General features: G+C 45.9%; 1 protein-coding gene across 1 annotated transcript in view; it reads left to right on the forward strand.

The window, feature by feature from the left end:
• Positions 1-395: 395 nt before the first annotated feature.
• The window catches only part of PHLPP1 (PH domain and leucine rich repeat protein phosphatase 1), a 132482-nt gene continuing 119578 nt past the window's right edge, over positions 396-13299 (forward strand). Inside the window, 3 exon segments of the mRNA XM_035317690.1 lie at positions 396-1011; positions 1013-1039; positions 1159-1653. Coding sequence (XP_035173581.1) covers positions 411-1011; positions 1013-1039; positions 1159-1653 — 1123 coding nt within the window. The 5' untranslated portion in view covers positions 396-410.

Consider the following 13299-nt stretch of genomic DNA (forward strand, 5'->3'; position numbering starts at 1 on the left):
ACAGCTCGGGAACACGGCCACCGAGGGCTGGCTAAGTCCGGGAACCACCCTCACCCCGGGCAGCGGGCGGGCACCCCTCCCTCAGCGCGCTCCCCGCTCACAGCGGGCGCTGCCGGGACTCGTAGTCCCCACCGGACTCCATTTCCCACCCCCCCCCGCGGTGGCGTCACCGGGGCGGGCAGCGCCTCATGAATATTAATCAGCCCGCCCCTGCCCGCCCCTCCCCTGCCCGCCGCCCTCCCCCCCTCCCTCCCTCCCTAATGGCGGCGGCGCCGGGCGGGGAGCGGGGCTGGGGCTGAGGCGGGCGGCGCGGGGGCCCCTGCGCGGAGCTGCGCTGCCCGCCGCGCCCGGAGCCCTGAGCCCCGCCGGGACGCGGCGTCCCTCCTTCCCCCGCTCCCTTCCAGCAGGCGATGGAGCAGCGAGCCGGAGACGCCCCGCCGGCCGGCGGCGGGCGGGCAGAGCCCGGCAGGAGCCCGCCGGGCAGCGGCAGCCGGGCGGAGAGCGGCGGCCCGCGGAGGAGGAGAGCGGCCGGCGGCGGAGGCGGCGGTGGTGGAGGCGGCGGCTCGACGCCCCCCGCCGTGCTGGCGACCCCCGGCGCCGCCAACTCGCTGCTGCTGCGGCGGGGGAGGCTGAAGAGGAACCTCTCCGCCTCCTCCTCGTCCTCCTCGGCCGCCCCGGCGGGCACCCGCAGCCTGGACAGGAAGGCGCTGCTGCTGCTGCCCAAGCCCCCCCGGCAGCTGCAGCCGCTGCAGCCCCCGGAGCGGGACTGGGTGCGGCGGGACGTGCGGCGGGGCTGCGTGCACGTCTACGAGCGGCACGCCGCCTGCTACCTGCGCCCGGTGCTCTGCACGCTGGACACCACGGCCGGCGAGGTGGCCGCCCGCCTGCAGCAGCTGGGGCACCGCGGCGGCAGCAGCGTGGTGCGGGTGCTGGGCAAGCCGGGCGCTGCGACGCCCCCGCCGCCTCTTCCTCCTCCTCCTCCTGCTCCTCCGCAGCAGCACCAGCAGCAGAGACCCCCGCCCGAGGCGGCCGGGGAGAGGCCGAGGAGCCGCCGGGGAGCGCGGAGCGGGCCGGCCCCGGCAGCCGGAGGGGACGGCAGCGCCGACGAGAGCGAGGCGGCCGGCGGCAGGCCGAGCCCGGCGCCCCCCGAGCGGAGCCCCGCGGCGCCGCCGGGAGAGCTGTACCTGGCGGGGCCGCCGCTGTCCTGCCCGTCGCTGCTGGGCGAGCTGGGGCCGGCCGGCTCCGACACGGAGAGCTTCAGCCCCAGCGCCGAGAGCGTCTCCGACCGCCTGGACCCCTACAGCAGCGGCGGCGGCGGCGGATCGTCCTCCTCGGAGGAGCTGGAAGCGGAGCCGGCGCCCCCCGACGGCGCGGGGGAGGTCGCGGGGCCGGCACGGAGCCCCTCGGGGCCGGGGGAGCCGCCGAGGGCCGGGGGGGCTCCGGGGGGCGAAGCCGTCGGCCGGGAGCCGCCGTCGGGGCCGCCCGCCCTCTACGTGCAGCTCCACGGGGAGACCAGCCGGCGGCTGGAGGCCCACGAGAAGCCGCTGCAGCTCCAGAACGACTACCTCTGCCAGCTGGGCTACCGGGACCTGTGGCGGGTGCAGGAGGAGGGCATGGACGCGGAGACCGGCTGCCTCATCCGCTTCTACGCCGGTGAGACACCGCCGTCGGGACGGGGGGGGGTGTCGAGGGGCGGCTGCAGGTGCTGGCCTGAGGCTGCCCTGGGGCTCTGGGCTTGTAGCGTTCAGCGCTTTGCAGCCCTGCCTTCCCTAAACTGCATCGCCCCGTAGCCCTCCGGAGCTGGGCTGCTTAGGGGAAGAGGCTCCTGGCAGCTCCGTCCTGCAGGCGCAGCCCTCCTGCTCAGCCCCCCGCATCGCTCACGCTTCGGGTTGCGTGGCGCAGTGTTTATCAGAGGTGCAGGGCTTCACCCAGAGATTGAGGCTGTGAGCAGCCAAAGCGTGCCAGACGCGGGACGTAGCCCGTGGAAACGGGCTGTCAAAACCCTGAGCATAACAGGCAAGAGCTCGCAAACGCGGCCTCGCCGAGGCGACTTTGGGTACAGAACGTGGGGAGCGTCGGGTGGGAAAGTTAGCTCCCACGTTGCCATTACGCAACGCTGCCGTTTTGTAGTGCTTTAAAAATACCTTCTATGTCGGCTGAACGGCTTGGTAAAAATACCTATTGTCATCTTGGAGCTCCTTGGGTTTTAACAGTCTTGTCCGGCCCTCCGAGGAGGGGAGAGTGTTTAATGCCCAGCAAAGTGCTCAAATGCCCAGCGAGTTTTCCGCTGGAATAGGTAAACGTAGTACCCAAAGATCAGGTCCTGCTGGTAAAGCAGCGAGTGACATTCCCTTGCAGGGCTGGCTGAACAGAGTGGTACTCCACTGAACCGTGAGAATTCAGTGCTTTAATGCTAAAAATACTGAGATTCCTCCCTCTAGTGAATTCCAGTGGATGTAAAATAGAGGCGGTAATGGCAGGCCAGGAGGGAGAGCGATACTCTGGGTGAATGCCCCTTCTTACTCAGAAGAGAACGTGGGAGTGACGGCGAGCGGTCAGTTCCTCTTTTCTTCAGTTTTCTAGGTTAGCTGTATTAATGACCCCAGCACAAGCGGTGCTCGGTCAAGGAAACGGCAGGAGAAGGTTAGATACGCTGGGGTCAGAAGGAAGATAAAATCTCTCTTTCAGGTGCTGAGGGGGGTCTGCGTGTTGCTTTGGCCGTGCTGGTGAGGGTGGAGTTCAGCAGGTGGTGTTGGAAGGAATGCCGGTTCCATGATTGCCGTTCCCACAGCCGAGTGGGAATGCACGGGCACGTTTCAAAATGGGGTGACCGTGCGCCTCCTTTCCCACCAGGATGCACGCTAAGGAAAATACAACCAGAAAACACAGCTAAGCCTTCTATACAGTTAAGCCTGTTTGCATGTAGCCTTTATGCATTAAGTGATTAATTCTATCTGCTCAATGCAGCTGTTCCAACTGTCTTATTTTAGTGTCTCAACTTGACTGCTAACATAGTTCGTGCATTCTGGACTTCCTTGTACAAGACTTCTAAATAGAAATGTAAATCTGTAAGCACCCATACAATTAAATGAATGCAAATTTGTTACGCAATTTCATATACTAAGCAGTATGTCTCTGCACTTCAAAAGTGCAGTGTTTTTTGAAATCTTTATCTCTTTGGGGGGATCTGTGATCAACATCTAAAACACCTGTGATCAGGTGCTTGTAGCAGAATGGTTCCAGCATCTAATGTACCAGACCAGCCAAAAAGAGCGAAGAAAAATATTATTGATGTGTCATCATACTGATTTTCTATAACCGTCTTGGCAACTACTCGGCTTCCTTATTGTAATTTTTTTTCCTGCCGGATGATGAAAGGGAGGGAAGGAGGAAGACTTAAAGAATGCACATCAAATTAGACTTGGAAAGGGGAGTGTTTTGGCCCCAAAGTTCAGGGTGTTTTGGTTAGGAGAAGTACCTTTTTGATAAATGATCCTCCAGGAATACCCTAAGGAATGCTTTAGAAAGTGATTTCCTGTTTGCCCCGGACTTCATTGGTTTAAGCAGGCTGGCTTGTCCCAGTGGATAGAGAACAACTAGCATCTCTATCCCTGTAATTTCCTGCAGGCTGTCTCAGCAGGATTTGGTGATTCTGGCCTTGTACTGATGTAAAATGGCATAAACCTAGGCTGGATTTATTGCGCTGCTTCTAAAAAGAATTCTTTTGCCTAATCCCCTTGAAGTGGGGAGAGGAGAGAGTGTGTTGGTGACTTCTGGGCTTTTCTATTTCTGGGGAGAGACAGTTTTAAAACTGGAAGATTTCAGTACTGAAACGAAATGTTAAAAATTCCAAACAAGGTAACGCAATACAGCCAATGATCTCAGTGATTACTGTCTGTCGGTGATTTCTCTAGTTGTCATTTGTTATTTTTTTTTTTTTTTTTTTTTTTTAAAAAAAAAGCAATTTAGAAAAAAATAAGTAGGAGAACTGCAGAGCATCAGGGTTTTCACCATGACAAAATAGCTTTCTGAATGTTTAGCTGTTCACAAACACTCTGTAAATGAAATGCCTGTTCTTTAAATGCAGCATTCCAAATTTAAATAGCCCAGAAAATAAAATGTGACACTAGGAATGTAAGAGTCCTTCTTGTATGCTGTTTTGACGCGCTAACCACATTCTGAAGCGAATATTTATTTTGGTATCCCCTCTACTTTTCTTACTCCGAGCATGCTGTTAATTTCTCCAGTCTCTTGACTGAGCCTTGCTCTGAGATGATGCTGTTGCTAAAACAAAATTCCTTACAGATTTACGGATCTGATTCTGCTCCCTCCAACATCAATTTGAGCGGAATTGGACGTTAGTGGCTAATTGCGCGTGTCAACTTCTCCCTCTGTTGAAATCTATCTCAAGAAAAGATACTGTCCTCAAAGTTTGAAATGCTTAATCTCTATTTACAAGGATATGGTTAAATAGCTTTCTGCTGAGATACTGCTTTACTGGTTATGGAACTGTGTAGGAATCCATAGTGCAATTACAGCCTTGATATTGTAGCTGGGAGACCGATTAGGTCAGACTTACTAAACTATTCCTAAAACCATAAGAGTGGCTGTGATCCAGAAGGCCTCTCAAAAACAAGTTATAGTACTCCTTATTGCTCTGTAAAAATAACTCTTGTAAAACATAACTTCTCCCTGTGGCCTTGCCTTCTCTATAATTTGCATGTCAAAGGAAAAACAGACTAATGCGCCAATCTAGTCACTCAAAAACTGCAGGACTGCTTACTTGTTTTGAGACTTCAGGTGAGAAGTGAGTGGGGAATCCTATTCAGTGCTGTGCTCTGGAGTGTTTACGTGGTGAGATGTGCAAGCAATTCAATCTCGGTCTTGAAGACTGGTACAGGACAATGGACGTCTGAGGCTTTTTTGTTTTACAGCCTTAAGGTGATGTTATTTGTGATTCTGGCACTCGGCCGTCATTAAATCGTCTGCTCTTTGATGTGACGTAGGGCTGCTGCACCTGCTGGTGTCATCAAATATATCTATTTGCAGGAGGTGCTTGCCCATGGGCAGAGTACGAAGAAATGCCAGATGTAATTAGGGGTGTTAATTTTGCAACTGGCTGTCAGGTTCTCTCTCGGAAGAGAGGCTTCTTGCTCTCCTCAAGCTGTGAGGAGAAACCAGTCCAGCTTGGTGTTAGAGTTCGCTACAGAAAATGTTGGTCTCTCCAGCATGGAGACAAGGGTGGGAAGATCTACCAGCAGTATCGTTTGTGGTGGTCTAAGAAACTTTCTGTCTCTTTAAAGAGCATGCTTGGCAATTGGGGTCTAATGAAGGCTTCCAGCTGTATGGATGGAGACAGGGTTTTAGATGCTTAGGGTTAAGTGAGAACTGTAGGCCAGGCAGTGCTGAGCTCTGGAAGATGACATCTGTTGAATCACCAGCCGTTTGCTGTGCTACTTGGTGAATAACTCAGTTCAACTATTTAATACGTTGGTAAACTCGATTTAACACGACTGATGTTTAAGGGAGGGAAACGTGCCAAAGATAGATGTGTTTTTTTAACTTGGGGTAGGACAACAGCTGTGCTGCAAAGAAGCTTCTGCCTTTGGAGCACTGACGTAGTTCTGAGATCTGACATCCCGTTTAATGTGAAAAAACAGTTCTCCGTATTGTGACTGGATATCTTCTTCTACAGCTGTGATTGGAAAGGTGAGGTCTCGGTGTGCGGACTGTCTGAAACTGAAAGGAAAAATATCCTCCGCCTGGGGCTGCCATGATCTGGATTTTTGCTCTTCCCTGCCTGACTTGTCTAAACGCTCTGCTTACCTTGTAAGCATTTGTATCAGTTTGCATCTCCTGCGAGGGGAAGTAATACGGAGAACTTCCCACTTCAGGAAACCATCTCATTTCAATGACATCGAATCCCAGCTGGCAATCTTGGCGTGGCCAAACCGGGGGTGTTTCCAGCCCTGTTCTGCAGGGAAGTGTAAGATGGCCGCGGTACTGGGCTTGCTCCACCTGCCCGTGGGCAGCGATAGCCTTGTGCTTATCGAGCCCCAGTTGGAAGGGGGTCTCTCGAAGGCGGGCGATTTCGTGAGGCTCCGGGGCTGTCCTCCCGCAGAGGAGGAGCCCAGCAGATAAAGCTGGAATGCTGATGGGACTTGCAGCTGAGCCTTGGTATGTAACACCTGTTAAGCACAATGGGTCTTGCGGCTTTCAAATTCTCTCGTGCTCCTGGCTAGCATCCATAACTTAAGTACTTGTGGAGTACCAACACGGGAGATTTTGGTGTCATGTACATAAGTTACTATATATACTAAATATATGGTACCTAAACTTGTTCACCCAGGAGCTGCATTTCCTCACTGCTACACCATGGAGTGCAGCATTCCCCTCTTCCTTTTTTTTTTTTCCCCATCCTTTTTATGTATTTTGATACTATCCCTCTATATCACCAGCTATTTCCTTCTTTTTTTTTTTCTTTCTGAAACTGTGCATAAACATCCTCTTGATTGTGGCGCTGTTGATATACCTAAAAGCCTTTGTGCAATTAAAAATGTCCATCTGTTCTGGTAGGACACTGGCAGACTGCTATGCATCTGAAGCGCTACATGGTGCTTGGAAGGTACTACTGAATAGTACAGAAAAACCAAAACAACAACAGAAAAAGCAGCCACTAATTTGAAACAGTGTTAGAAACTGGTGTGTGCTTCTTAACTACTGAAAATTACTCTGTGGTTTAATAAGACAATGTCAAGAGAAATTTTGTTGTTATCCTGGTGGTCCTCTGGAAGAGGAAGAGATTTGAAACATGCCTGAGAAGCTCAGCTAGAAGAGCATATGCATATGCAATTTCACAGAACAGAAGCTTAGAGAGAAATCCTAGAGTGCTCCTTGTTACACTCCTCCATTTAATTTGGAGGGAACCCGTACCTGGGATGCTAACAGCTGTATTTTCCTCTGAGTTTAAGGGATTCTCATCTTGAAATATCTGTTTAAGTTATTAGTGTGCCAATTTGTAGACCAAAAAAAAAAAAAGGCAAAACAAATGTGAAAATGATGTGTAGCTTTCTACTTGCCTTGGACAGTAAATGCAAAGATGCTTTGACTAACTCTTCAATGTTTAATTTTTTCACCGTTTGTGGGATGTGGCGCGCTGGCATTTTAGGTGAGATGGTAAAGTCTCTGCATTCTGTTTTCAGTTTCCCTTAATGTAATTTTATTGCTGTGTTTTAGAAATCTTACTCGAGTGGGGATTTGCACTCTGTGAACCTGTATGTATGAAATAGCCTGCTAATAATTTTATTCTTAGACCCAGAGCTCTGAATATTGCATTTATCTCTATTTTTTGTGGGGTCTATTTTGTTTTTATTATTTATTTTTTTTTGCATTTCTGTGGATTCAAACAGAACAGACTTTGATGCTTAGAGTCAGTTGCAGTTTGTGTGGGGAAACCAACCCAAGTGAAAGGGATGGAAATACTAACGTCTGTTTTGTAATCATCACTATCTTGGCTGTGCAATTCTGGCCTATTTTTTCCTTCTCAAAGATGTTTGAGATAAGTGCAACCAACCCTTGCAAAAAGCTAAGAAGATTTAAACTCGAGTGAATGTCTTACTTTTTCTTAAAGGCAAATCTAGAGGAAAAAAAAAAAGGAGTTCTGAAACTCTTAGCTTTTTACAAGATACTTAAGAAACTTCACAGGGACACAACAACCTCATTTAGAAATAATCAACAACCTCTTCCTTACGATACTCATGAGTAAGATTGGAAACTGAAGTTGAAATTCCAGATGCATGGTAATGACTGAATTGTGTATAGATCTGAGGTAGTTAAGCACTGCAAATCCCGTCAGAAAATGTTCTTGTGAAAGTTCTAGATTTTTAGCTTCGCTTCACTCAACAGTCCCCATAGTTTTATTCTTTGTGTGATTTTTGCCCTTCAAATAGGTTTTCTGTTGTGTTAGCTGTAGCGCTACCTTTTTGGAGATATTTTTTTTCCACTATAAAATAAATCAGAATAATAAAGTAGAATATTTTTCCCAGTTGGGCTGGCATTTGACCAATTATGCTATCTTCACATAGAATTTTCCAAAAGTAACTAGTGACATTCTTGTTGAATGTCTTCCAATTAATTGCTGCTAAACACTGAAGCCATCTTAGGTGTTAGATAATTTTAGATTTAAATCTTTTTATTTATAGTGTATTTTAATTGGCTCTTTATTTACTTTTCTGTGTCTGTTAAGAGATAAAATGTTACATGCAAAGCATCGCTTTTTATGATAGGCATCACTTGCCTCTTGAAATGCAGCAGCTGTCCTAACAGCATGGAGAGACATATGTGGGTCGCAAATGAGTAGTGCTATTGTGTCCAGCTGAAATACCAATCAGGATTTCAGGTAGGCAAAATTAATAGTAAAAACAATGTTCTGTGGTGTCTGGGTTGTCACACCCACTTTGGTGTGCACAGGCAGTGATCATAGTTCAGTGTCTTTTCCCTAAGATAGTACGGGCATGGTGTCCCTTCCTATACCCCCTGCCACTGTCGTGCAGAATCCTTTAGCTATGTAGGTCGACAGTCCAGTTTTCTATGCTGGTTGCCACAATCTGGATTCTTCTTGCTTCCCTATTTAGCTAGCTAGCTGGACAGACCTGCCCCTTTTAGTTTTACTGCTGAGACTTTCTGCTCTTGTGGTTGTGGTTGACGTACGTGGAAGAATGGGAATTTTGCAGAATCTCTTGCACTGTTTTTTTGTTATTGTTGTTCCCCTCTACCCCCCGTTATTTAAGGGGCAAAAATTAATCTTTGAAGAACATTTTGTTTACCAATGACAACTGCTAAATCAAGAAGAAAGACCTCCTGGAGGGAAGAGTCATTTAATTTCACAACGTTGCATAGCATCTTTGAAGCTTTTTCTGTTGATGGGGAAGTAAAATTTCTTCCAGCTGGCTTTGACTTATTTGGAGGGATGCTCAAAATACTCATTGCCCGACTAACTGTGTGTTCCTTGATTTGACAGTTAGGAATAACCGTTTACATATTGATTTAAAATACTAAGTTTCAGGGGATTTTTCTGTCCAGTCTTACCTAGCCTAATTTGCAGAAGGAAAATGAAATGAAGTTGTGTAAGAGACGTAGATGCAAACATCCAACTAGAGTGGAGAAGTCTTTTAAAGTTTAACTCAAATTTTTCGTGGGCCAAAGGTACATTTGGCCCTTTGAACTTCATAGGCCATTACCTGCTCATTGCCTTGTCCAGTGGCAACAGGGATCTTCAAACCAGCTTCAGTAGCCACCGAGATGTGTTTGTAATTCTCAGAAAAACCATAATCGCTGCATTAACCGGTTGCTCTCATCTGCGAGCACTGGGGGTGCCATGCCAACTTATTTAAATAAAAACAAAACAATGGGCCTTGTTCCAAGGGAGTAATGAGGAGCTGGAATGCCTTTGAAGTTCAGGAGCCTAGGCTGTAGGTGCAATTTACATAAACCTAATTATGTAATCTGAATGCAGTTTCTCTTCCTGTTTGTTCAATTTTTGAATCTTTGTGCCCAAAGAGAAAGAGATAGTAAGACCTGCAATTAAGATAAGTAGCAGGCCACTCCTTTTCTGAATGTGTGCTCTGGTGAGGAGAGAATTCTTGAAGCAGCATTAGAAGAGAACAAAACCTGCAATTCAGGCACCTTCAGTTGATGAGCATTAAACCAAGTCCTTTCCTTTCAAAAAGCTGCATGCTTCTTTAAACAATAACTATGCCCAGTTCAGCCTATTATTTGCTCTAAAATAAATGGTATAGAAAAGCTTGAAGTTCTTACCAGCAATGATTTTGCTTTCATATAAGATGTAGGATGGTCTGTAAGGTGCTCTCCTCGGTTTTAGAGCTACCTTGAAACGAGTAAGTTTCTAACTAGACAGCAAGTTTCGTCATCAGAATGCTATGCAATGACATTTTGTTGTCTCAAATGCTTGCTTTTTCCTCCTGTTTGATCTTCTCTAGTCTTTTAAAAGCAGATAAGAGGCAGTAGCACCGGCTTTGTGAGGAGAGTCCTGCAAGCAGCAAATTTAACTGTATGTGCAGTCTGCTCATTTGTCAGATGGTTGGTCAGATCTACAAGTGACTGTTTATCATCAGATATTTTATGATGCTTATTGACTCAAATTGTCAATGATGGAGGAACGTATTTTTCCTTCTATTGTGTATTACTTACTAGGACAAACAGACCTCTAGGGGACAACAGTCTCAGTGAGCAGTCATTTTATTTATGGAACTTAATTATATCTGAGACAGCCTAATATTGTGTGTCATTATTGGCTTACTGCATCTACATGTGTTTGGCTTTCATGCTATAAAGCTTGCCTGGTATAATACAAAATGCAATGACAAAACCTGTTATGAATGAAGTGTGAAACTCCTGGAAGAAGGCTTGCAGGTATAATGTGCTGAATTTAATAGGCTAGGAGCTTTGGGTTTCTTCTTATACCAATACCACAAGATTACAAACACAAAAGCAGAATAATTTGCAAGTTGCAAACGGGTTGTTTCTAAAAGTAAAGTTAGTCATGTGTGCAGGAAGTGCAACTTAATGTTTTCCGAAATACCATCAGGAGACTGTTGTAATTATATGACAGGGATTTTTTTTTTCCTGTTTCAGTCACAGAGTTGAGGATTTTTAATATACTGGCTTGGTGAAAGTGTAGAGCTCAGAGTGTGGTTGTGTCGATTAAAATTTAAAGATTAAAAGTAGACCAGAGCTTATATCCTTTCTGAGCAAGTAGCAACATTTTTTTTTTTTCCCTCTTGGGTGTTGTAGCTAATAAAAGAAAGGACTGTCTGAAAATGGGAATCTGAACTCTTTGAAGTGTCCAAACGCTGTGAAGTGGCTGTGGACGTGTCTTATCTCTTTTCTTTTGGTGGCATGAAAATCATGTCTCCTGTCTGTATCAACCAAAATAGAATCCGTAGTCTCTATCTTCCATGTGAATCAACTGAAGATTAATGCGATATGTTTCAGACTATTAAATACAGAAAGTTTTTCCATTTCATAACTTCAAGAACAATGGAATCATCTGTATAAGTATATTCATTCCACTTGAGATTAGACTATAGCACTGAGGACTGCTTGCTTCATGTCTCTTTAATCTTCTTAATCAAGTGACAACTTTAATTCCTGCTAATACAAGAAGACTACATTACATTATTTTACTTTCTTTTGATTTGCAGATTCCATCTTGGGAACGTCTCTTGTAAGAAATATCTTTCGGGATGTTTGTTTTCTGAATCCATGCGATAAAAGATCCTTGTTTATTTATCATGTTCCAGCTTTTTCCTTCATAAATAAAACCTAGAGTGAAAATATGCAGGTCAGTATTGCTAGATATCGTAGCAAAAAGATTAAGAGGCTTTGTAGTCTGCAGTGGACTAAGTCATGCCCCTTTTGTCAGTGCCAAAATAAGTGTCCAGAGAAAACTGTCTACTAGAGCCTGGGATATATATTACATGAATTTAATTTGCGACACTGTGTGTGTTGTGATTCTTTTTGTAATGCTCCACTGGAGTGTGAGCAGTTTCAGCACCTCTTGCTTCTTCAGTTTGGCATTAATAGGAGGCGTATTTCTGAACTCATGGCAAATAGCATATATTGCACTGTGAGAGTGAGGGATCCCTTTAGCCCAGAATATGCAATTTAGCTCTTTTTCTGCAGGAAGTTTTAGGGCATTCTTGGTTGTGTTTACCAGCTTCTTAATTTTGTATAAGAAAACATTTAGTTCTTGTTAAAGGACTTGTATTTAGGTTTCTCTGCAGTACCCACTTATCAGTATGACTATTTTTTTCTCCTTTTCCCATGCTTCTGTGAGTCTATGTAAGAAACAGTGCCACTAAGTTATGGTGGAGTAAAGCGTTTGTTATAGTGTAGGTAACATGGGGCTGCAAAAACAAGCAAGTGAAATTTTCTCCAGAAAGTCACAGTATGTAGCTTCAACAGAATTGCTGTGTCTGTGTGTGTTAACAGTGTAGGATCTGGCAATGATGTAGTAGATAGTACAGACCTTTAAAGGAGTTTAAAATATATTTTGCCTTTTATTACAGAAACAAGCATGTGGAAAACTTTAAATATAAAAAAAATGTGTGTCAAATGTATGTTCTTTACACAGCAGTTCATCTCTTGCAAATACAGGATTTTGAGGCAAAGGTTGTAGCCTGCAGTTCTCAAAGTGCTTTTCTATAGGAAGAATTCGTAAACTAGTTAGAAAGAAAGAAAAAAGCTTAATCATGCGTAGTAAGAATTGTGGCTGATAGAAGAATTTATGCTGTTAAAAATCTTTGAACCTAAAACTGGGTGTATTGAATTTTTAACATCAGACTGACTTGTAAACAGTGGTATTACATACAGCACTTCAGAAACGCTTATACTTTTTAGGAATGCGTACAACAACCAGGGAGGAGTTTGAGCATTTGGCAATGCTCTCCTACTTGCTGTCACCAACTAAGCTGAGTACATTCAACAGGTCAAGTTAAAAAAAATGCAGTTAGCAATCACTGACCTTTCTGAATTGTAACGGAAGGTGCTGCTGAGGAATATGCTACAGAGCAAGTCTAGTCTCCTCTTGTAACCCTGCGAAAGGATGTATTCCTGGTAGGCAGGTTCTGGGAACTGCAGACTTCTGTCCAGGAGGAGGTTGCATATGTGTACTTGACGCTAAATGCAAAAATAGCTGTAATTTCAGTAGGGGTGCCTGTCCTTATGCCTATAGCTTGTCTTCATTCTGCAAGGTTTTTAAGCATATCACGCTTAAAGAGTTGGTGAATTACCTTTCCAGACACGGTATTGTGCCTTCAAGTCTTCTCATATTGACAAGCCTTAATCAGAGATGTTTTTGGAGACTGTCTTCCATAGGTCCTTTGGCCACTGTATCTTGGCACTCTGTGTTGTTGCTGGCACTATTGCTGAGCTCTTTTGTAGCTCATATTCCCTGATTTTTCTAAACATGTAGGGCATATACTTGTTCAAAAATCCTTTGAACCTTTCTCTGTAGACATGGCTATACTGCTTTGCAGCAAAATGTGTAGGCATCCAAAGATGGTCGGAGACTGTCTAACCTCCTAACCTAAGATGCTGCCCATATCAAAGCAAATGATATGGCATAAAGTTCATGTCCACTAATCTTTTTGTGGCAGAAATGTCTGAATATTGTCTTGTCTTCATCCTCAGTAGCAAGGAAATAATTATACATTGCTATTTCCCTAATGAAAGATTATGCAGACCTTGTCTTACACATAAATGTCCTGTTTTGGCTTC

This window comes from Oxyura jamaicensis, chromosome 2 (assembly GCF_011077185.1).
Source record: "Oxyura jamaicensis isolate SHBP4307 breed ruddy duck chromosome 2, BPBGC_Ojam_1.0, whole genome shotgun sequence".
NCBI lineage: Eukaryota > Metazoa > Chordata > Aves > Anseriformes > Anatidae > Oxyura > Oxyura jamaicensis.